We start from the raw sequence: 25,814 nt of genomic DNA, 5'->3' as shown, positions 1-25,814 counted from the left end.
TATCAATATCCTGTTTCCTTAACAACCTTTTACCCAATGATTTAAGCATCCATTAATTCTTTCCTGAATCAGTTATTTCATTGATCGAAGGTCAGTTTTTTGAAAACCATTGCAATTTAGCTTATACTTTTAGTTTCTAAAATTTAATAGACCATAGGATGATCTCATTTTTTTGCCCACCTCACCAAGCTACTACATTGGTGAATTTTTATGCAGAGCCTCAGATGGCTATCTACCTCCTGACAATATCCTGACCCAGTTTACTATTATCTCTGAAAATATTTTCAGTGAAATTTTATGTATCAACCATAGCACAGCATTCTCTTCATAATCTGATTCTAAAGAGAAACATGCCAAGAATCCTACTGAAGTTGGTGCCTACTCCTTGCTGGTTTATTAATTGAATGCTTGCATATTTTATTTATTAAATATTTGATTTCAGTTGTTTATGTTGCTCTACTTTAAGAAAGAAACATAATAGCAAAAAAAAAAAAAGTTCTTTCGAACGGTTTCCCACCTCTGTGTTTGCAAGCATTAGATGTATAGGGTAGCAATAATAATGGCACATCAACCTAAACAACTGTATACTCTTCTATTTGGAAAAACTAATTTACTAATCGTTACCTTATTATTTTTTTGGTATTTCCTGTGTTCCTGCTATAATAAATAACACTTAGAGCAGCATTAGTGATGTTCTTTAAGTTATATGTTTTTTCCTAAAATTTTTCTTTAATGTTCTCATGTAAGTTAAATTTTACCATATCGGTATATAAAATGAGATTTAAAAGTAAATATTTTATCATCTCAAGCAGAGGAAAAGTTAACATGATTCTTAAGTAAACCTTTTCTTACAGACATTTTTAAGTTAATATTTTGAGATGATTTCTCTTCAAACTGTGAAAGTTTGAAGAGATTATATCACTAGCATTGATTTTTAAACTTTCCTGTTGCTCACACCTAGTTCATGGAAATAGTCTAAATCCTTAAATTTTATAGCTTTTTAGGAAGAAAGTTAACATCTTAAGGCAATAAATGTGTTTAAGTGTACTTTCCAGTAAATACAGAAGTGTAAAAATAAATAGCTACGTTCACTATAGCCATTGGAACTATAATGACCTCTTCCAGGCTGGAGTTTAGTTTGAATTTTTGGGGAATAGTGGAGAGCAATGAAACTAGATGTAAAAAATGTGTTAAGTTGGATTTCCTAACTCAATCAAATGGGCTTTTGCCTAATGAGTCCAGAATAACAGAATTTTTGCATAATTTGAGATTTGCCAACAGGCTTGGATTTTGTTAGAATATTATACAGCCAAAGTGTTTCTAGTGTTGAAGAGCAGTCAGGAGCATAGCAGTCTTACCCTAGAAGATTTTTAGTAACGACTTAGATCTTGGTTCTGTTTTCTAAATAAATGCTGTTGGATATTAGATCTAAAAAGGAACATGCTGAGCTGACAGACTCCACCCCTACCTCAGTACACAGGAAGCAGGCAGTCTCTAACCTAACTGAAAGAAAAGTCTGCTATCTTTTGTATTCATTGATTTAAGTTGGACATGCAGCTTCTGCTGTCGTAATCAGTATAGGGAAAGATTTTCTTTTCACTGTGATTCTTAATGCATATAGCCTTTAATTTCAAAAACAATAAATTATAATGCTTTTAAGTAATTTACTCTTTTTGGTAATGTAACAATGTTTGAATTCTGCTGATAGTCTAAAACTATTTTATTATGTATATATTTTTTCGTATTAAAAGAAATATGTTTGACCATATTCTTGGCCTCAAATATAACTTTCAGCAAATTAACTACTTGGCTTCTTTTTTGACTCAAATTCATCAACAAATTTATATTTCTTGAAATCCCTTGGTGTATTTTCATGGTATACTTAACAGTTCTAAACTTTGGCAATGCAAATTCCTTCTAGATATTGACAAAACATGTTTCCCTTTTTGTTTCTTAGAAAATTAAAGAATCTTGAAAAGCTCACCAATGACATGGTTACAGTTGAAGCATTTAAAAATTGTTGTTATAGCTGTTCTTTTTCTGATGTGGAAAAAACTATTTGGCTACATTGATAGAATATTGATTTAAGAACATGTGAATTTCCTTTTTACATTTTTTTATTCTGAATGATTTTTATCAAATTTGTAATTTTACTATTCTAATCTTCTCATTGAACATGCGCTAAATCTTTCTTCCTTTTCCCTGTCTCTCCCTCTTTCTTTGCCTGACTGTTCCTCAATTTTGTCCACTTAATCAGACAAGGCTCAAAGACTAAAAATGACAAAATTAGGATTATTTCAGCTTTCTCTGATGTTGACTATGAAGAGCAAGAAGATATATATGAGGGGATAAAGGGGAAAATACCACAAGAGTTTCTAGAAAATAGTAACATAAACTTGAAGGAAGCAGAGGTAAAAGAAATTAGAACCCTTACAAAAGCTCATAAATACTACAGCCAACACAAAGAACCAAAGTACAAGAATTGGAAAAAGACACCATCTCAGAGCCAACAACCAGAATTCTCTACTGACCTTAAGTTTGAAACATCTGTTTTTTCCAGATATCCTCAGAAATATGATACAATAGATAGGAGAAGGAAAAAAACACCCTTATACAGTCATTTTAAAGACAGTGAAAGAAGGCAATATGAGAGATCTGGAACTAAGACTAACTCCAAAAATATATATTCTGATACTGAAAATTGTAACCTTTGCTACAATGAAAAAAAGAAGCAAAATTACCCAGTTTTGCACCCCTGCAAAAATGGATTTGTGGTTAGGAGTGGCACACGGCCCACTAAGTTGGAAAGTCATGATTATGATCTACCTGTTTATTTAAAGAACTGTGAAAAGTCATCAGGCTCAAAACAGTATGTCATTAATTTCACTCCATTAGATATTCTTGAAGATTCTACTAGCAGTACTTCTGATGAACTTCTGGGTTCCCCCATTTCTGATAAGCAGGAAGATTTGCTGTCACCAACATGGTGTCCATCCAATGTTCATCATATTGGAGAATTTCCTGAAGAGTATTATGTAGCAGATTCATTATTGCCATTACAAAGGATGAATTGTGATGCAAAAACACTTGGAGATCTGACTGTGTGTTCCATGGAAGATATGACCCCTTCCTCTGTTGCCGAGTCCAAAGAAGACTATATTGATACAATGGATGAGCTTCAGTGTTTGGTGGAAACAGTATCAGAATATTTAGCAGAGAAGGAAGAGGAGATTAACAGATTTGGTTTCCTTTCAAAAACTAAAAAAATACATAAACACTATAGTACTGTTGATAATGCAGAACAAAAAATGGCTGGGATTCAAATACCTCCTTTAACCATTGTCAATAATGACAAGGACAAGGCCATCTCTTTCCCTGAGTTGAATGGAGTAAAATGTGCTGTTGGTTCTTTGTTCAGTTCACTCACAGAAAGGGTGGGTTCAGGCACGAAGCATCTGACAACCACTGTGGAAAAGCTGGTTTATTTAGTTCCAGAGAAAACAGACACTCCTAATCAAATAGAGACAATTAATTTGGAATCTAGACCCAGAGCCAAGTCAGTATTAGAGAAGGATCTTTCTGTGCAATCTCCATTATCCTCTCAAACAGAAGATAATAAGAATACAGGCAGACATGGCAAAACCTCTGAAAATGAATACATGGGCAATAAAACTGGGAGTTTAAGCTTTCAGGATGCAGCAGAAACTATCAGAATAGATTCAGCTCCACAGGGTCAGGGTTCAGTTATAAAGTCTGTTTTCAGCATGTTGAATCCATTAAAGATCTTTTCAGAAAAGGGGGAAACCAAAAAAGATGACCAGATCAAGCCACTGAGAAAGGAAAGCTCTGTTGGATGTGGTTTGGAATCAAATCAAAGAGAAGGCACTCTTGACAATGACAGTAGTAGCATCATTGCTTTAAATAGGAGTGATGGAGAAACTACAGGCTGTTTCCAAATGCCCATAAGTGAGGATTTGTTGTCCTCTAAAGTGGCCGGTGAACCTTCAAACTTAGCTAGTTCTGCAAGTAAGAAAGACTATATGGAGCATCTGTTGGAAGGAAAATCCTATATAGATCAGTCTCTATTACCAGATCAACCAAAAATATGTGACAAAGATGCTCTACTACATCCTTGTGTAGCTGGGGGTAGAACTGCCAATGAAGAGGCTTCTTCCAAGCCTGTAGAGGAGGACAAAGTTACCGGTGGTGATGATTTTCTTGAGCCACTCAGAAAATCATTCAGCCAGTTTTTCCTCACTTCCCCTGAGACCCGTTCAAAGGAAACTTTGTCAGAATCTATGAAAATTCACCAGTTGGAGGAAGATGAGTGGGAAAGGGGTGTTAAGAAAGATGGACGTTCCTTTTCCTTTAGTGGAAAACTACATATTCCTTTTTTTAGAGTTCTTGAGCATTCTGAAAAGCAGCAGAATTTAAGAGAAAAAGGAAGCATTTTTCCTTTGTTTAAATTTCCTTTCACTGACAGTCATACCACTGTAAATGACCAAAGTGTTCATGTCTCGGCAGTAAACACTGATGAGGAGATCCAAAGAAATTGCCATGAGGATGCCAAACTTAGTTCAATAAAATCTAGTTCAGTTCCAAATATTCATAATGATCTAGGGAAATTGGGCAGTACAGAGGAATTTAATAAGAATGACCAAATAAATTGTCCTGAAGATGCCAAACTCAACATAATAAAGTCTGATTCAGTTACAAATAATGATGACCTTGGAGAATTGGGGAGTATAGAGGAATTAAATCCAAGTGACCATACAGCAGTAGTGAATTATGAAAGAGATGCCTTAGCCATCCCTGGAGTTGTGCCTATAGAACATATAACTTCAGATCTTTCAGAAGAAGATAAGAATCTTATACAAGTGACATCTTCAATAGTATCAAACTCTTCATTAGAGTTTATTTCTACTGTTTCAAAATCTACTTTGCTTAGTGAAATTAGTGAAGATAAAGTTATGGATAAAACGTCTGGGAAAAAAACCCAAGGAGGCTTCTTTTCTGGTCTATTTAACAGATTTTCTCCCCCTGAAAACTTATCTAGTAAAAAAGAATTAAATTTGAAAAATGATGACTCCAATCACAGGAATACTACCCCAAGCTTAATCTCTGGAATATTTAACCTGATATCAAATAGCAGTATGACTGACCATAAAGCAGATGAAGCAAAGTTCATGTCTTCAGGCAACATGAAGAGTTTGAATGGAGATGAGCATTTATCCTTGGATGAGGTCCTTGCTACTTCATGCGTGACTTCTGAGAACCCTAGGAACTATGTTGAAAAACATGAAACATCTGACTTCATAGAAAGCTGCTTATTACCTGAAGAAAATATACCATTATCTGATGCTTCGGTTGATAATCATTGTTGCCCTCCCACATGGAAAAACCAGCAAAATGAAAAGCATTCCCCCTCTTCTGAGAACATGGTACTTCACTGTGCTCCAAGTCCTGAGCCGGGCTCCTTAGAGATATCTTTGACTAAGAGGCCAACACCAAACCATGAGACAAAACTATATAAAAATTCAAATGAGTTAAATTCACCTGTAGTAAATACTAACATTCTTAATAAATCAAACCACTGTCACGCTTTTGAAGAGATGAATAATCCTTTCTGTTTTGAATGGAACTCTGATGTAAAAGATTTCTCTAGAAATTCCAGAAAACTTCAGCCAGTTTATTATATGTTGAATCAAAATACATTTCCATCAGCTGATGCTTTCTTGTGGCTTGACTCAGAAAACCCAGTGACAAATTTTTGCCAAAAAGATCAAAATGAAAATATCTTGGAGTGGAGAACAAATCCAAACAGTGTCATTTGGTGTGACTTACCATATGAATCATTTGACCAGTTAGCATTTAATGAAGATTACTTATTAAGAGGTGATGTGTGGGCAGCTAACTCATTATATGGAAATTCTGGTCATCATCTAATGAATGAGACTAAGAATTCACTAGAAGAATTGCCCATTGACTTAAGTTGTTCTTCAGATTATGAGAAGACTGTATACTCCATAGTTGATCAAGAAGCATTTAAAATAGATGAAAACTTTGTTTTTTCAAATTTTGGTTATGAGTATCAGGAATGGTTATCCTGTCTTGAAAATGGAATGTGGTGGCCATCAGAGGATGGGGATTATGGATATTATATGTTTCATGATGGTCAATATGTCTATTCTCTCCTCACTGATTCTACTGGGCAGTATGCATATTTATTTGTACCTGATTATTCTTATCAAGAGTATTTAAATTGTGATTTACAAACAAATGATCTATCAAGTATTACATTGGATGACAGCATTATTTCTGCCTGTAGTTTTAAAGTACTTGACAAGGAAGATGAAATATTCTGGTGTATTGAGGAACCAGTTGATGTCCCTCTTGATTTATCTGTAGCTTTGCCAAGAAGTGAGGAACCATTCCGTCTAAATTTAGAAACCATTTCACAAGTACTTAAAGAGTCAAGTAATGGCCAGAGGGATCAACCATTAGATTTTTCAGGCTATAAGCCTCAAAAGTTTAAAGGAGATTTTATACCTTTCAAAGAAAGGCCATATGGTCCTGAAGACCTTGAATGTACATTGGATCTCAGAAATCAGCCCCAGACTGTTAGTAATCATGTCTTAAATAAAGATCAAATTAGAGAGAGAGATAAGAACCAGCCGCTAGCTAAAGATTCTTCAGTTCACCTTTCTAGTTTCCATTGGCTTCAATCTTCCTTTGAAGAAGTTGCCTCTATGGTTCATCCTGAAAATATGACTAAAGGTTCACAGCAAGCAGAAGAAACATCATCAGTGAAGAAAGTGACTTCTGTAGTTTCTGTTTTGGGTGCCTCAGTTGGGAGTACTTTGAATTTTGATAAGAGTGAATCCTTAGAGTCTTTGGCTGTGCAGAAAATGAATCAGCAGTCAAAATTAGCAGAGCTCAAAAATGATGGCCTTCAGTTATTAATATTGAGTAAGCAATTAGGGAGTAACTCCCAAAACGTGGAAGAAAGTCTTCTCAAGGATTCAGAGAGACAGACAGTGTCCAATGTTCAACAACCAGAATTTACTAAAAATAAAAGGCAAGAATTCCCTTTAAATAAAGGTGTTCATGTGAAAAAACAAAGTTTGTTAAAATCTGGTTTCCAGGTAAGCCAAACAACTCCTCAGGCTAAATCAGGTATAAAAGATGATGAAATCATTACAACAGACTCTATTTCAGTTCCTCTTGCACCACAGCGTAGTAGGGATGAGCACAAGAATTGTGAGCTTCCCCAGGACCAATCTCCCAAAGAGTCTGAGAGTACATTATTTAAAAGTGCATTAAAACTCTTTGGTCGAGGAGAAGAATCTTCAGTAAGTACAACAAATGAAAAACAGGCATCTGGATTTTTGAACCTCTTCAAAACTCAGGTGAATAAAGAAGGGTCACCAAACTTAGAAGAAAAGACTAGTGATAAAAATGTTAAGATATCATCTCAGGAAAAGAAAGAATCTTCTGGTGTTTCAAATTTTTTTGGTACCCTTGGGGATTTCTTTAAAACCAATGTATCTCCTATACAGACAACTGAAAATATGCCTGTTTCTTCAATGACTAATAAGGATGAGGTCAGGTCAAGTCCTACTCCTGTACGGCTAACTAACCAGGATGTTGGGAACTTTCCTGCTGCACCAGTTTCCTCTAAAGGGAAGGTTAGAGTCAGAAGTCTGAACAAGCAGACTACTATTGATGACAGTGGGCTTATGGAACCATCACCTGGAGAGATCCAGGGTAATAATTTGACGGAAAAAGAGGTACTGTTCAGAGACCATCTAATCCAGCAGTCACCTAATTCATCTTTCTTAACAAGTAATCTCAAAGGGTCTTCTGGAACTTCTTCAATAGAAAATAGAGGTGTATCTACAGTGACAGAAGTTTCAGGAAGTAATAAAATATCTTTTGATATTCTGAACAGAAAAAATGCAAATGAACAAGATCACTTTTCTGACAAGGACTGGAATTTTTCAACTGCTGCAACATCTTCATCCCAACCAGAGATACCAACCAAAAAGAGCATATTTTCTTTTCTGACTGGATCTGAAAAGTCTGAGAACAGAGCCTTTACTACTCTACCAAGAGCCAAATCTCAAGGAGAAGGGCTATTCACACTTCCTTCCTTTTTTTCCACTACGAGCTCAAGCATCAAGAAGGATCCCTCTCATAAAAGCTCTACTTTTAGTTTCTTCAACTTACCCTTTTTGGATCAAAAGCAGGAGACTCCTGAGGAAAAACAAAGCCTTTCAGCTGTTGCTCCAGTGACTTCTCAGCCCTGTAAGAAGCCAAGTGTTTTTATAGACTCTGGTGGCACAATGACGAGAGAAGGTGCCAGTGGTCATAAAGATAGCATAACCCAGGAAGTAGCTGATGAAAAGCGAATGGCACCTTGTATTGCCATTAGTAACACTATTCAGGTTCCCTCCCTTGCAGATGAGCTCAGTGTAGAAAAGGACTATCAGGGGAAACTGAGTTCCAGTAATGGATCAGGGACATCTTTAACAGATTTCCAGTTGCATCAGTTGCAAAAAGATACTGTTCCTCCTTCACCAGAATGTCAGGCACAGTCTGAAACATTCCTCATTGGCCCAGAGACCCTTGGGATAACTCCCTGTGAAGAAGAGCCTTTCAACCAGAAAGCCTTCCCCAGTGACTCACTGACCGACTCTTTTTCACACGATAACCATTTATATGAAAAGTTAAATGATTTAGACACTTGTACTAACTCTCACCAAAATGAAAGCTTTACTAGTGACCCATTGAACTTGCCATTAGAAAAGGCCCCTGATGAGGTCTTACCACAGATCCTGGAGCTAGCCTCTTCTCCTTCAGAGCCAGAATGTGCAGGGCATCTCCAGAACCGAGATACAGATAAAGAGGAAGACAAATCAGTGTTAGACTCTTCAGTAGAAATGCTTTCAGGGTTTATGACCAAAGTGAAATCTTTCTCTGGGGGCTTAATTGAACCTCCCAAAACACTCTCTGGAATTTTCTCCTCTCCTAAATCTCCAAAGAAAAACTCCTTTTTCTCTCTTTCTTCTGGTGTGTCATCTCAGCCACTCAAAGATGAGTTATTTGGAATTTTCAGAAGTCCCAAACCAGAGACATACAAACAAGAATCATCTATCCCAGCTACTTCACAGCTTCAAAATGATTGTTCCAGAGATGCTGTAGGATTCGGACCTTCAGAAGGTTTGTGGAGAGAAGCTGCCTCTGCAGCACCCAATTTAGAATCTACTGTCAGTGACTGTAGAATGACCGTTGTTAGTGCAAAGTCAGAATCGGATACCTTGACAGGTGATCCTAAATTAACCAAAATGGAAAACAGTAACACTCCTGAAAATATTCCAGGACCCCAAAGTTCTGAAATAATTGCTACATCTTCTGTCTCGGGGGATGATACTGGGCAAGGAGTATTGTCTCTGAGTGATGAAGGAGACATGGGGATATTGCAGGGTACAGACACAGAGGCATCATTGGAAGCAGAGCATATTTTATCACCAACACAGTTGGATCCAGATCCTACCTGTATTGCTGAAGAGCTTCCTCCTCCAATTCAGCCACCTCTTCCTCTTGAGGCAGAACCAGCTATTCAAACTGCCTCCACAAACCAAGATTTCTTGGAGCTGCATGTAGCCAATTCACTAGAAACCAATAATGCACTGTTCAGTGAGGCAAGTGTGAGCCAGAGCACCACCCTGGAAACCCAAGGGCACTTTCCTCATCCTCCACTGGAGAAACCTGGGCTTTGTGCTAAAGAAAGTTATGAGATGCTTCATGCCCCGAAAGATCCACCTGCAGTCCCCCAGGAAACAGAGCAGCCAAGACCTCGTTTTGAGATCCCAAACATAAGCAATTGGCCAAAGCTCCGCTTCCCATCTTCTGCTACTGACCATGGGAAATCACTGAGCTCTTTCTTTTCCCCACCTTCCCCCTCGGGCAATAGAGCAGCAGAGACTGGTTTAATATCCAGTTTTAAGAAGTTGTCAACTCTATTTGAGGGAGGTAGTGAGGGGAAAGAGAGTGTGCTGACAAGTGATCCAAAACTAGGGTTTGGAAAAAAGCTGGATCGTTTATTTCCACTGGCAAAAGAAAACAAAGAAGTCCCTGAACAAATGCCTACAGAATCTTACCCTCCAGTTTTAGGTGTTAGCAGTGATCAAGACCTTAACTCCAATAAGGCTAACAAAGCTTTGGAGTCCTCTCAAATACCTGAGGCCAATGCTGAGCCTGCTAAGGTCTATACTCAGCCTTCTGGGACCTCTGAGCAGCTGGAGGCCAAGCCAAGTGTCTGTGCTCCAGAGGTTTCAGGGCCTGGAGAAGTGGAAAAGCAGGAGGAAATCCCAGCATCTAAGGAACACTGGGATACCAAAGGCAACCCCTCTGGCCTCACCTGTCCTTCAGGGAAACATGAAGAAGAGCACTACACTGTCTCTGAGCTAATTCACCAGCCAGAAAAACAAGAAGAGGAGGCAGTGCCTGCTAGCATTGAGTCTGTTTTGAATGTACAGCAGCCAGTCACTCTGAATGGCATCAAGGAACCAATGACCAACAAAAGGCCTGTTCTCAACTGAAGCATCATAAATGGCTTTAAGGAATTGACCATTTATGATGATACAAGTGACTTAGTGGTAGATGAGTCATAGTTTGCTTTTTATCCTTCCTGTGTCTTTCCTAGCACCTGAGCTTCATGTCAATTAGGGATTAAGTGACAAGAACTAATGTGTGGGTATTTTCATCCTCTCCCTTCTCTCTAGTGCCAAATGTAATTCATTTATTGGAACAAGGAGCTTCCTGCCTAAAGGAAAGGCTGAGCCCTGAGATTTACTCGCTCTAGTTTGCTCTGCCAAGTATAATGGGAAATGGAGAGGGGAGAAAAGGAACAGACAGCAAGTAGTTGGTGGTATATATTAACTACAACTACATGATGGGCTAGGAGGCTTCCTTGGGCCTTAGGCACTTATATCCTGTAGTAAATGGGGATGACCTACTTTGCTTTGCCTTTTCAAGTCTTCTAAGGTACTTTTTCCAGTGGCAATGAAGGAATTAAGTAAAATACAAAGTGCAAAGGATGGCTTAAGATGATCCGTATCCTATTCTACATGGATTTGCATAGCTTCTTCCAGGGTATCAGTCTCTGCCTTTTATTATCCTTAGGACTGGTATCTAACAAGAGCTTTGAGTAAAGTCTCACAGGAACTCAGACCTATCCTTTGTTGTTGTTCTTCAGTCTGGAGCATTGTACAGGGCCTGTCTACAGAGGTTACTGTTCTCTCCCCTAAGAAGAAACACCATACAATGCAGTTAAGAATGTTACCTTGGCCTCAGGCCCTAATTTGTCCAAAGGGATTAGGGGTTTTAGAGATTGTGTGTTTCTGTGTGTGTGTATTAAATATGTTTGTATGAGTATATTTGTATGTATGTGTGTTGAAAACTACTCAGAACAGTGACCTATTACTTATTCTGCTACGAGAGGGAAACCAGAAATCAGCCTGAAAATACGAAGTAATTGAGAGGAAACTTAGAGAAAATTTCATTGGAAAATAGCAATGATTTATCTTCATTTGGCTGAGAGTAAACATAAGCCCTTTAGCTAAAGGCTTGACTCTGTGGTAAGAAAATTCCCTGTCCTTTTACATGGAAGCTTTTCAACAGGATACTGGTAACAAAATGAGGATTCCTGACTTGGGATTGAAATATCCAGATGGGCTGGGATATATCTTGTAGATCATCACTGAGTCCCTCTGCTGTCAAAAGGACCAATCCTTTAGATCAGCAGTCTCCCGCCTTTTTGGCACCAGGGACTGTTTTCATGTAAGACAATTTTTCCATGGACCTGGGAGGTTGAGGGATGGTTTCAGGATGATTCAAACAAATTACATTTATGGTGCACTTTATTTCTATTATTATGCTGTAATATATAATGAAATAATTATACAACTCACCATAGGTTGAGGACCCATGCTTTAGATGATAGGTATATAAAGGCTCAACGGGAACTTCTGGATATGACTTTTCTTTCCACCACTCCATCCTTCTTGCTGTTATCACTGTCACTTTCCCTGCTATAACTGCTATCTCATAACAGGGGAACAGATTTTCTTTCTGGGCATAGAAATTTTGGTAACAGAGAGAGGGTTGGCTGACCTCTCTTCAGGTACAGAGACGCATGAATGTGGCTCTGACATAGATCCTGGAGTTGAGCTTTGTCCGCTTTATCCAAAACGGAGCCTTTCCCTGAGAGGAACTCAGTTACAGATGGGCAAGTTCATGTTTGGAACACTCCTGTGCCGCCAGAGATATACTTGTAGCATTCATGTTTATGAGACCATTCTCCTGTGAGATTTCTTGGTCCTGGCCTCCATCTCCCAATGGCTTCTATGACCTCATCCCACAGATGAGGAGGCTGAGATGATAATCGAAGGAACATGTCCATTCTCCTCTGCTCATCTTAAGGTACAGGTTTATACATTTATAATTGTCGAGGAAGAAATGGGGACCTCAATTTAATAAAAATAGAAAAAAAGAAGAGTTCATTCACTCTATTTTATTATGTGGAAATTAGAAAATTTTAATCATAGCCACTGGACAAGTTTCTTTAGAAGACTAAAGAATTTTAGGAATAAGTAACAGGCTGTTTTAATAATTTTTAATCCTACTCACAAATAGCACATTAAGATAAAACATCCTTCAAAGTCAAGTGCAGGGCTGAGGTTAAGTGCTGTTGGAGAACCCAGCATGTTGTGTTTTTTTCCTGTTGTGGTCTGCTGAATAGAGACTAATTCCTCTAGATTGTCAAGTTTGGTCCTGTCTTCCCAGGAACCTCCTATTTGTGATTCTTGCCACTGATATAATCATTATTTCCTAGATTTATCCATGCTTTTGCCCTGGTCCCAGTTTGCATGTATTTACTCATCTGTCTTTCTCTCATTCTCACAGCCCCACCAGCAGTAGTAGGTATGGCTCTTCTTGCAATGTGAGTCAAGGAAGCTCTCAGCTGAGTGAACTAGACCAGTACCATGAACAAGATGATGACCGTCGGGAGAGGGACTCAATTCATTCCTGCCGCAGCTCTGGCAGCCTCTGCAGAGATGGCCAAGCAGGTTTTGGAGAAGAAGAGAAAACCTGGGAAGTGACAAGTGAAGCCGAAAAGGGGATATCATGTGAGAACAAGGGAATAACATGTGAGCCCAAGGAGATGAAAGAAGATGCCACAACCCATCCTCCCCCAGATCTGGTGCTACACAAAGACCACGTACTAGGCTCCCAGGAGAGGTAGGTGATAGCTGCCTTGAGGAGCTCACATGGCTTGCCCAGTAGCTGCCCTGTAGCATTGCTGAATAAAAGTGCTTTTCATTTGTTTCCCTGCAGCTGGGTATGATGGTGGTCAAGACACTCAGGCTCAATTCTTCATTGCTTCCTTTGATTTTTGGTGTAATATTCTGGAGATCTCTGGAGAACACTTGGGTTCTTTGTAGTTGGTGAGCTGCAGTATACCAGAACTTCTTGAGTCTGTAGTGCATGGCTCTCTAGTTGACGTTGTATATGGCAGCTTCTGAGTCTGGAACTGACCTGAGCCAAGTTATTTCATTTTATAGAGCTGCTTTTGGTGCTTTGGCTGACTTCCTAGCCTATTAATGTTTTAACCTTTTTGGTGAACATTTTATTATACCCTGGCTAAGAAAACCAGGACAGAGATAAGAAAGAATTGATCTTGAAGCCAGATTTAACCACCCCTATACCTCCCCAGGGCCTAGCAGTGTGTCTGGCAATTGGTATCCATAAGAAGAAAATGTAAAATATGTCCGTTTGACTTTCTTATAACAAAACTTAGTACAGGGCCGGGCGCGGTGGCTCACGCCTGTAATCCTAGCACTCTGGGAGGCCAAGGCGGGCGGATTGTTTGAGCTCAGGAGTTCGAGACCAGCCTGAGCAAGAGCGAGACCCCGTCTCTACTAAAAATAGAAAGAAATTAATGGGACAACTAAAAATATATAGAAAAAATTAGCCGGGCATGGTGGCACATGCCTGTAGTCCCAGCTACTCGGGAGGCTGAGGCAGAAGGATCGCTTGAGCCCAGGAGTGTGAGGTTGCTGTGAGCTAGGATGACGCCATGGCACTCTAGCCCGTGCAACACAGTTAGATTCTGTCTCAAAAAAACAAAAACAAAACAAAACTTAATACAGAGTCTGAGTGTTATTGAGCTAAATTGGTTAGGGTAATTGACAGGTTGGAGCAGAGAAGGGTTTCTCAGTCTTGGCACTATTAACATTTTGGGCCAGATAATTGTGGGGAGCTGTTGTATGTATAATAGGATGTTTAGTAGCATCACTAGCCTCTACACACTAGATACTAGTAGCAACCCCCAGTGTGACAACCAAAACTCTCTCCTGATAGATTTCCTCTGGCAGGAGTGGGAAATTGCCTCCAGTTGAAAACCACTGCAGTAGAGTGATAAGGGCTGGGTGTGACTTAGATTCTGATTCTAAGGTCTAATAATGACACCTCTCATTAAAAGACCAGAACAGTGAATGCTGATTACATGGTAAAAATTAGGGAATGGTTGGTGCTTCTACTCCACCATTGGATCAATGGATAAGTCATGTACCTTTTTGAAGTTATAAACTTACTTTCTTTTCTCCTTCTCTTCTTGGTTTCTAGTTACCTCTGGTGGCTCATCTAAATTAATAGGCAAGACATCCAGGAGCCTGAGCTGTGGACCAGCCTTCTCACTGGGTTGATGACCCACTGAAAGACTGGCTGTGGCTGTTTGTGGCCTTCACACTTGGCAGTCCTCTTGTCAGGGCAGAGCTCTTGGTACAGAAGCAGAAGTGTCCAGCATGAGTACCTGTCCTTCTCTACCAGTTGTGTTTTCTCAGGTCCTAGCTGTGCTAGTAAAGCCCAGTTCTGCCTTGGCCAGAGATGCCCACAAATGTTTTAGAACAATTGACCCAGATGGCATCAGAGCCTACCATATATTTTACATGTCTAAATGGTGGACAATTATCTGCTGCATTGGCTATAGGCCCTAAAGTGGGAAAGGAGAAACATTATTACCAATAGTAACCACTATTCCAGTTAAGAACCTGGATGATGACTTGTCCTAATACAGGGTAGTGTTTCTATCTCAAAGGTATTTTGCTATATTTATTGTTCATTTCACTAAAGGTGTTTCCAAGGCAGCTCAGGGAACAAGATCATGGCAGGAAAAAGGCTGTGATTTTTTCCTGGCACTTTTCACACAGTCTAGAAATTGGTAAGCCTTTGAAAATACTTAATGATGCAGGAAAGGTTTGCAAGAACAACATTCTGCCCTAAGGTGCTATGCAGAACCCCCAAGGGAGCTGGTGGTCTTGGGAGATAGAGTGAGAGGAGTTAAAAGGCTTATTCCACATCTCTCTGCATAGTTTCTACACTAGATGTTGTTTCAGGACCCCCGCCATTCCTTCTGGTGTCCTGATCCCAGACTGTCCTGGTGAGCTGCCTCATTGGGTAAACAAAAGAACGGAGAAGGAAGAGAGGGAACAGATGAACAGCTAAAAGGAGTTATCGTTTTAGAAAGAAATTGTTTTCACATTGGGTATTCAGTACTATGCTGTTTTAGTGGCCTGAGTCACTAAACAAGTGTAGGCATGAGTATAAATCATTTTATTTTATATATTTGGCAGTCTTGCCTTGAGCACTGTCACCTTGTGGCCTTGGCTATTTTTAAGAAACCTTCTCTTTTTTTGTTACAAGTTTTCCTGAGGAGAATGCCTCTTCGCCATTTACCCAAGCCAGAGCGCACTGGATCCGAGCAGTTACCAAGGTTCGACTCCAGTTGCAGGAGGTAGGAAATCTGTTCTAGTACTGGTTGGGACAGTTTTTCCTTTGAAATTGTGAGACATATGGTGCTGGAGAAGCAGTCAGTGATTAGTCATCTTCTTACAGTATGATGCTGGGAATGCATGACAATTAAGCCAGAGCTTTAAGAGATGGGAGGTGGCCTTGGTTTTCTTTTATGCTGATTAATGGAAATCAAATGGTGGGTTGAAAGCCTGAAGGTAAAGATAGATGCTTATTTTCAAGTAGTACTGTCTCTGAAGCCATTTTAGTTTAAGCTTAGTGCAAGAGACTATTTCAAGGCATCTTAGATTGGTTGTTGTCTCCCTACCTAGCCAGTTCAAGTATTACTGGCTGATCCCTGTGGGGTCAGAAAGAGTTTACAAAAATTTCTTCGGGGTTCCCTAATTTAAGGCCCAAAGCATGAACACATTAAAATCTGAAACAATGTTAAAAAAAGAAAAAACAAAGAAGTATTTTTCATTTTCAATGTTAGAAGTTTGAAATGTCTTTATCTGTGTGTTAGTGTAGATAGGCAGTCTTCAGGCAGAAGGTACGTTTTTGAATGAAGACAGTGGCCCTAGTTTTATAATACCTGGCAGATATTAAAGGTACAAGCATGCTCACATGTGTGAACACATTTTAAAACATAATTTATTTTGAAGTAATTTCAAACTTAAGGAAAAGTTGCAAAAACGGTAGTATAAAGAACTACCATACCCCTTACCCAGATGCTGCAATTGTTGATATTTCACATGTGCTCTGTCACCCTCTCTCCATTATAATCAGTCTTTCTGATCCATTTGAGAGAAAGTTGAAGACATGGTGTTCCTGTCACTCCTAAATACTCCTGTTTGTATTTCCCTAAAAACACAAGGCTACTCTCCTATAAGTTACAATAGAACCACCCAAATATGGAAAACAACACTACCTTTAAGACCTCATGTGTATTTTGCCTGTTGTCCCTACAGTGTCTCTTTTTCATTTGTAATCTTGGCTCCAATTCAGGATGACATGTTACATTAGTAGTCATATCTCTTTAGCCTTCTTCAGTCTGGAACAATTCCTCAGTCTTTCCCATCCTTGACAGTTTTAAATGGTATAGGCCTTTCATGTTGTAGTATGTTCTTTAATTCGGGTCCATTCAGTGTTTCCTTGTGTCCATACTCAAGCCATGCTTTCTTGGCAGGAATTACACAGAAACGATGCTGGGCTTTTTTCAGTGCATCACATCAGAAAGTACATGATGTCAGCCTGTCCTACCATTTACAATGTTAGCTTAATCACTTGGTTAAGTCTATATTGGCCAGATTTCTCCACTGTCAAGGCACCATTTTCACCTTTGTAATTGTTAAATGCTCTATGGTGTGATACTGAGACTATGTTGATATCTTGTTCCTCATCAAATATCTATCTACCAGTTAACTGTCCATTGATGACTCCCCTCTGAATCTACCACAACTGATAACTTTCTGTTTCCGTTATCCTTTCTACATTAATTAGTTGGCATTCTATTATAAGATAGAGATTTACCTTTTCCCCTATTGATTTATTTATGTCAGTATGGACTCTTCCTAATTTATTACATGAGTGGTAATCCATTACTGTCATTTATTTTGATGCTTAAATTGTTCTAGCTTCATACAAGCACTCTTAGTTTGACCCTTTGGGGAGAAGATAATGGTGTTTTTGGATTTTGTTTGTTTGTTTGTTTTTTGAGAAAGGATCTCACTGTTGCTCAGGCAGGAGTGCAGTGGCATGATCATAGCTGACTGCAACCTCAAACTCCTGGGCTCAAGTGATCCTCCTGCCTCAGTCTCCTGAGTAGCTGGAACTACAGGTGTGTACCATGATGCCAGCTAGTTTTTCTATTTTTTTGTAGAGACAGGGTCTCACTCTTGCTCAGGCTGGTCTTGAACTCCTAGCCTTCCAAAGTACTAGGATTACAAGCATGAGCCAATAATGTTTTAATAATTATTAAAAAGGTACCTGCTTTGGAGAAAGTATTTTGAACACAAATGTTTGAAAAATCTTTCCATTTGTATACATGTGTGTTCTTTTATCAGAAACAGTGTTACTGATAAAAACTCATAACTGAATGCTAAAATCTAGAAAAGAGACTATTAGCATATTAAAAATCTTTCTAATGAAGAATTTCATTGAGTTTTGAACTTATTTGTCAAAAATAGAAAAATATTTCTGCAAAATATACTATTTTGCAAGAACAACTGATATCAGAGAAGATGAAAAATTACTAGCCAAAATTCAACAGAATCTATGAATAATTGACATGTAGGAACCAATTGCAGTTCTTTCATTTGATTGGTGTATCAGGATCTTTTTCAGATATGATAGCTGTGAAAACCATGTATTGAAATAATTGTGGAACCAGACCTTCTAGTCATTCTATAAAAAAATATTAAAATAAGATTTAGACAATAATTAGACATATTATATCAGATTGCTTTCACGAAAAAAATTTACTACTGCTAATATTTTTAGTTACAGCAAAAATTTTTTATTAATAAACTTTCTAAAATTTTTCAATACCTTTCACATTTTAATTTTGTAATATAATTACTATATTAATATCATTGTAAGCATGTATAATTTTTTAAATGCATAAATATGTATCTTGAGAGGTGTATGCTAAAAACAAATTTCTGTTGATCAGGCTGCTTACAGATGTTGGGAGTCTGTTGATCTACACTGATACGAGGTAAACGTTTGAAGTGAACATTTATGAAGTCAGTGTCATAATACTTATTAAGTTTTCATTTCTACTTTTTCAGAAGTAAGCGTCTTGTAATTTTTACTATAAAGGAAAGTATAAAATAACTAACCTTCTCCATGTAAAAAGAGAGCTCTGAATGAGAAAAATAAGAATGTATTGGAGTAGACATATTATAAGTTTTTCTTTTTAAGCAGTAATTCAGAGTCTCTTAAAAACAATAGCTGAAAACAGTTGCCAAAGCTTGGAATCAGAGAGAGAAAGGCATAGTTTACCTAGGAGTAACTAAGAACCATTGCTACTTAAATAAGAGAACAATACTAAAGATATTCTTAACACAGATACAGTAATTGGTAGCTGATTAGAAGTGGCCAAGAGGAGAAAGATAAGCCAGAGTTTAAAGAGGGATCTGATAACAGTTTAAGACTGATGCAGTAGTACACCATTTATACTTAAGATGAGATTTGCTGACACATTAGGTTATAAGAGAAAAAGAAGTTAAGCGCAGCATCAAGGATTCCCCCAACCTCCAGTAATTGGAAGTTCAGCCTAGTCACCCCTTCACCCTCTGCCCAAGATAATCTTTCTCGTTAGTTTCTTATTTATAATTCTAGAAATTTTTAATGCAAGTACTAACAAATATGAATATATATTCTAATTCTCCCTTATCCCTTTTTATACATACTGAGAATATTTTGAGTTTTTTACTTGGAGATCCTTCTATATCAACTGTAAGAGAATTTTTCATTTTTTATAGCTACATGGTATTATTCCATTGAACAAATTGTACTGCAGGTATTTAGCTAGTCTTCTGATGTTCATTTGGTTATTTATACTTGCTCTAACCATGTAGCAAATGAGTGACCTTATACATATGTCATTTTGCATGTGTGCAAGTTTATCAAGGGGATATGCATTTATAATTTTGATAAATATTGCCAAATTGCCCTCCTTTTGTCAGTGGCTTGAAATAACAAAGATTTGTTTCTTGCCTGTGTTGTATGTCCTGCCACATGTCAAGGAATTCTGTGTTAAGTTGTTTTCTCTCCGCATTCTAGGCTAATGGAGCAACCATTGCCTGTCACAATAGTAAAGGGAAAGAAAAGATAACAAGTGAAAGAGAACATAGCAAATTGCACTCTGGCTTTTAAAACTTCTTCCCAGAAGTTACATACATCACTTTTGCTCATGTTTCCCTGGCTAAAGCAAATCATACAACCATACCCAACTGAAATAGGAGCAGTATATATATATTTCAAAAGATCCAGAGAGGGATATTTGTTAATGGCTTTAATAACTACGTCAAAAAGTATATACCTCCTACTCCATAGGGAGTGTACCAATTTATACTCCTGGCATGAGAGTGCTTTTTTCTTCCCTAATCCACCAGTAGAGTGACATGTCAAACTTTTGGATTTTTGCTAGTCTGCTAGGCAATAGTGTCTTGATAGTTTAATTTTGCATTTCTTAGTAAAGTTGAGCATATTTTCATATACTGTATGTAAAGGTTATTAGTAATTATTTTTCTGAGAACTGTCTATTCATATTCTTTACCCATTTTCTATTGAGCTGTTGGTGTTTTCTTACTAATTCACAAGGGCTTTTTATGTTTTACGGAAATTAACTCTTTGCCTGTGATATAAGTTGCCAATATTTTTTCTCATTATATCATTGTGAGAAAAATGTTGAAGCTTAATCAGCCACATTTTCCTAATCCAGAAAATAGGGAGAATAGTACCCTTCTCTTAGGCTTGTAAATTATCTACAAAATTAAATGAAAGCTATGATTTAAAAAAAAGAAATCAGAAAAAAAAATACACTTCTGTGGCTCTACATTACCTTCATGATACAATAAAACCTTTATGATTTAGCTCATTGTTACTAAAATTGTGGTCCAGGGACCAGCTGAGTCCAGGAACTGTTTGTTTCTAGTCTTCAATAAAATGTTAGCATTTAGAGGCAGTTTGAATTGCCATGACATCAAGCACAGGGTTGATGGCTTCATCTCATTAAACAGGGTATAGACCACAAATAACAGTCTGTGACATATTGGGAATAAAAAATCAGGTTCTTAACAAAAAATAGTTTGAAAAGCACTGATATAGATGCTACGTGCCTTTCCAGCTTTAACTCTTTGCTATCTTGTTTAGGAGACATTCTAGCATACAGAATTATTTATTTTTTAGAAATCCTCAGAGACTTTGTATTTGCTGTTTCCCCTGCCTGGAATACTCTTTCTCTTAATTCACTTCGACTACTTTTCATTTATATCTTTTAAAACCCAATCAGGTGTCAGTTTTTGGGTAAAGTTTCCAGACTCTCTGTCCATAGTTTTTCTAGATTGACATTCACCATGATGTAATGGAGTTACTTGTTTACTGATAGGTCTGTCTTTTCTGTGTACTTCTTGTAAGATCCTTTAATACCAGGGCTGTGCTTTTTAAGGCTGGTATTCTAGAGGCCAGTGCAGAACCTGGCAAAGAGTATTTGGCCAACCTTTTATGGATGCTTAACCATCCAGAAATGCCCATCAACATGTACAGTCTCCATGTGCTTCTTTACCTTCTAATTATTTCTATTTTTATTTTTCCAAGGCCCAGAATGTAAAACCAATAACAGCAAAATATTAACTATTACATTAGCTGTTTTCTTATATAATTTTTATATACATGAACATAAATTTACTGAATTTGGATCATAATATGTGTGGATTTTATTTTCTCCCTTAGTTTATGTGACCTTATTCTGGGTTATTAAATATTTTCTGAAAACATGATTTAATGATTATTAGTAGATTAATAATATTCCATCATACGGATGTTAACTGTATAATAGCGATTCGTCCTTTTTTTTTACTGTTAAAATAATGCTTTGAGCATCATTATGCATAAATTTATTTTCATTTCTATATTTCTTTATAGTTTTCTCAAAATAGATTCAAATAAATTACTGAGTTAAAGGGTATATTCTTTTTAAAGACTTCTGACAAACTTGTAGATTTATTTTCAGAAAAGTTTTTCCAATTTATACTTTTACTATTGGAATATGCTGTATCAACATTGAGTATTATCATTTTAGAAAATGTTTGCCAATTTGACAGAAGAATGGTATCCTATTGTTTTAATTTGCATTTCTTTGTGATTTGAATAGTTCCTATAAGTTTATAGGTCATTTATACTTCTTTAGCTGATATTTCACTAAATAGACTTTGAGAAACTATCAAAGCTACCTAGCTACACTTACGCTATTCCTATAAGATTATTAGCCACTTGAGGAAAGAGATCATATAGAGTCATCTGTATGCCTCCTCTGGGCTGGCTGAGTACCTGGCCATATGTACTTAATAAGTGTTTGTGATGACATTGCTAATGCTGATGAGGCAGTAATGTTGGTAGTGTGGGTGGGAATGGATATGAATCTGTATCTTATTTGGCTTAACTGCAGAAAAGTCTGGGGGAGGAGGTGAGACTTTTAGCTCTAGAAACGGAGACTGCGGTGGCAGCAGGTGGGTGGGTGTTCCAGGTGGAAGGGACAGTACAGGAGAAGGCATGGAGACAGGCCATAAGGAGGGTTTGGCAGGAGCTCTTGGGTTGTTGAAGAGAGCTGAAGGAGAAGAGTCTTGGTAATCAGGGATAGAACTGAGCAAATAGATTAGAAGGCCTGTGTTTAAATGGAGCAGTCGCAGGAGATGCAGGATTGTAGCTGGTTAGCCTGAAAGATTTTCTCAGGAATGATCACTAAGACAAGAGGACAAACCAGCACTGTCCTGAAAAGTTCTGTTCTCACTTGTGACTCCCTCCCAAGGGAAAAGACTTCCTTCTTGTCCTATAATTGAAGCCCTAAAAAACAGGTTCCTTGGGGAAAAATGACAAGACTCAGGAGAGGGCCCCACCTCTTAGACTTAGTTGCACCAGGAAAGCATAATCTCTGCATAATCTTGACTCCAGGATTTTCTCTGATCAGGGCTGCCTGTCTTAACTTCTACCACTTAAACTCTTTGCCCTCACGGAGACCACCAGTTTCTGATCCCTCCTTTTTCCCCCACAAGCTTTCATCCCTCTACCTAACTAATACTTAAAAAAAAAAAAAAAGGAATCTTTTGAATAAGTAATAAATGTAAAAATATAAAATTAAAAAGATTATGTATAATACAAAGAGATTCTCTGACTCCATACCCCTTCCCCTATCTCATTGATACCTGTGATTTGTGACTCAGTCCAGAGATAATCCCTGCATTTGTAAGCATGTGTGTGCACCAAAGCTTATATGTGTGTATTACATAAACTGTCCTTTACCTTGCTTTTTTCATTCATTGCTATATCTTGGAGATTTTTTTCCTTCATAGTATAAATAGAGCTACCACTCTATTAATAGCTACATAGTTTTTCTTTTAGTATAAATAGAGCTATTACTTTTTAAATAGCTGCAAAGTATTTCTTTCTGTGGATGTATTATAATTTATGTACTCTGTCCCCGTTGATGGATCTTTAGATTCTTTCTAATATTATTGTAATACAAATTCTGTGCATAGCCTGAATACTTCAAGATCTCTGTTATCCACAGTTTTTGCCACCAGGAGTGGGGCTTGGTTTTCTCTGGCTCCCTTTGCCACTTGCAAGCCATTACTAGATCCTCACTTAACCCATTTCTACACCCAGCTTCCTTGTTGCAATTACATTACAACTTTCTCATAATTCCCCATTCATTAATCAAAAACTTTATTATCTATATCACAGTTTTCCATTTAATCTCAACTATTGCTGTAACAATAATTATTACCTTTATGGTAACCTCATTTATTGAATTAACTACTTGTCTCTTTACATGCATTACCCAATGAATTCCTATCAATAATTCTGTGAATTAGGCTTATGTTATTGGCCCATTTTATAGATTAAGAAACTGAGTGTTTAGAAAGATAGAAACTTGTCCAGGGTCACCCAGCTAGTAAGATTTAGAACCAGGATTCAAATCTAGATATATTTAATTTCAGAGCCTATCTTTTAAATACTTATTTCTGCCACTATAATTTTAGAACCCTGTTTTCCAAAGTGTATTCCATAGAACTCCAGTTTTTGGAGTTGTTAATAGGTATCATATGATAAAAGATTCCCCGGTCAAAGAAATTCCCTGGGAAACAGTTCAATAGAGTGTAACACCAACAGATTGCTTTATCTTAGGTCTTCTCAGAAACTTGAACATTCTTAGGCTTACCGTGATTCTTTTTTTCCCTGTTATTGTTATTTTTTTTTTTTTTTGAGACAGAGTCTCACTCTGTTGCCCAGGCTAGAGTGCCGTGGTGTCAGCCTAGCTCACAGCAACCTCAAACTCCTGGGCTCAAGCGATCTTCCTGCCTCAGCCTCCCGAGTAGCTGGGACTACAGGCATGCACCACCATGCCCAGCTAATTTTTTTTGTATATATATATTTTTAGTTGTCCAGCTAATTTCTTTCTATTTTTTTAGTAGAGACAGGGTCTGTCTGTTGCTCAGGCTGGTCTCGAACTCCGGAGCTCAAACGATCTGCCTGCCTCGGCCTCCCAGAGTGCTAGAATTACAGGTGTGAGCCACCACACACGGCCTTACCATGATTCTTTAAGAGTGGACAATATGTACAGCATTATTGCAAATTTATTTGACTATGAAACTCTCTTTTGGAGAAGCATCCTACAGGACTAGTTTTCCAAGGAATACACTTGAGGAAAGTCTGTGTCAGAGATTTCGTTGTCATTTTATTAAAACTATATTTGTGAAGGTCATCAGTGAGCTCCTAGCTATCTAATTTAGTGGTTGCTTTTCAGTCTTTATCTTATTGGATCTCTCTGCAGTATTTGACACTCCTGAATAATCCCTCCTGTTTTGACATTGAAAAAGCCATCCCCAGCTTTCCTCCTCTTTCATCTCTTCAGTCTCCCTTTTCTGATTTCTCTCTTTGCTCATTTCATAAATGTTGGTCTTTATGGGGTTCCTCTTTTTGTATAGCTGTATACATTCTTCCTATGAAATCTGTTTCATTATGTCACCTACCGCCTATATGTGGGCTGCTCTCTTATTTAGCCCAGACTCTAGACCCATATTTCTAACTACTTCTTGAACACGTACTTGTCCCATGAGCATCTCCAATTCAAATTGTCTCAACCAAAAGGCATCACTGCTCACTCTAAAACCTGTTTTATGTCTTGTATTTTGTTCCCATGCTCTCCAAATCAGCCCTGAACCCAATAGATGTGATTAGGCTCTTGGGAGATAAAAGAAAGCAAAATCATTTCTGTGATGTAGAATTAGGAAAAGGAGTTTCACTTGTCTTTAAAGAGAGAAAAGATGAGGTAGTTGTTCTGTTGTGCACATAAAAGGCACTCCATAAATATCTGTTGACAGGATGGATGAAAAACATGAAGAGTAAGGAAGCATATCCTTTTGCATTCTGGGCAGTTAAATTGTGAAGAGGAATAAGGTGAGTTTTCCTGCCTAAAAAATCTTCAGAGAAGGACAGATCACGACTGTACTTGCCATGCTCACTTTTGGTTGAGAATTTTTTTTAAAAAAATTTCCGAATTTCATCTTTCACCAGCTATCCATGGTTCCTCCCTCTCCTCATACAAAGAAAACTTCCTTCCACTTCCTTTCACTATTGTAAGTGAAATGGGGACAAAGATACCAGGCCTTGTACTTTTCCAGCCTTCTCATCCAGTCCTACTTTTACACCACTTCCCCTCAGTGGCTTGACAAAGGAGTCTTCCTTTTTTTTTTAATTAACAAATTTTTTTTATTGAGATATAATTTCACATAACATAAAATTCACCAGTTTAAAGTGTGTAAGTAAGTGGTTTTTAATATATTCACTAGGTTATACAACAATTACCACTACCTAATTCTAGAACATTTCCATCACCTCAAAAGGAAATCCCACACCCATTAAGCAGTTATTCTGCTAGCCACTACTAATTTACTTTCTGTTTCTATAGATTTTTCTAGTCTGGACATTTCATATAAATGGATTTCTACCATGTGTGGCTTATTATGTCTGCCTTCTTTTACTTAGCATAATGTTTTTGAGATTCATCCGTGTTATAGCATGTATCAGTACTTTTTGGTTATGATGAATAACACAGCTGTGACTATTCATGTATATGTTTTTGTATAGATATAAATTTTCATGTTTTTTGGGTATGCAACTAGGAATGGAATTGCTGGGTTTTATGGTAACTTTGTTTAACATTTTTTTTTTTTTTT

General features: G+C 37.6%; 1 protein-coding gene across 2 annotated transcripts in view; it reads left to right on the top strand.

Moving 5' to 3' along the window:
• UNC13B (unc-13 homolog B (C. elegans)) overlaps positions 1–25,814 on the top strand; it is a 218,677-nt gene that overhangs the window by 120,045 nt on the left and 72,818 nt on the right. For both annotated transcript variants that reach the window (XM_012656768.1, XM_012656771.1), the window contains 2 exons: positions 12,970–13,305; positions 15,769–15,859. In XM_012656768.1, coding sequence (XP_012512222.1) covers positions 12,970–13,305; positions 15,769–15,859 — 427 coding nt within the window. The remainder of the gene's footprint in view (positions 1–12,969; positions 13,306–15,768; positions 15,860–25,814) is intronic.

This window comes from Propithecus coquereli, unplaced genomic scaffold, assembly GCF_000956105.1.
Source record: "Propithecus coquereli isolate 6110/MARCELLA unplaced genomic scaffold, Pcoq_1.0 Scaffold114, whole genome shotgun sequence".
Lineage (NCBI taxonomy): Eukaryota > Metazoa > Chordata > Mammalia > Primates > Indriidae > Propithecus > Propithecus coquereli.
The sequence above is the reverse complement of the archived record's forward strand: the minus strand, read 5'-3'. Positions and strand labels throughout refer to the sequence as shown.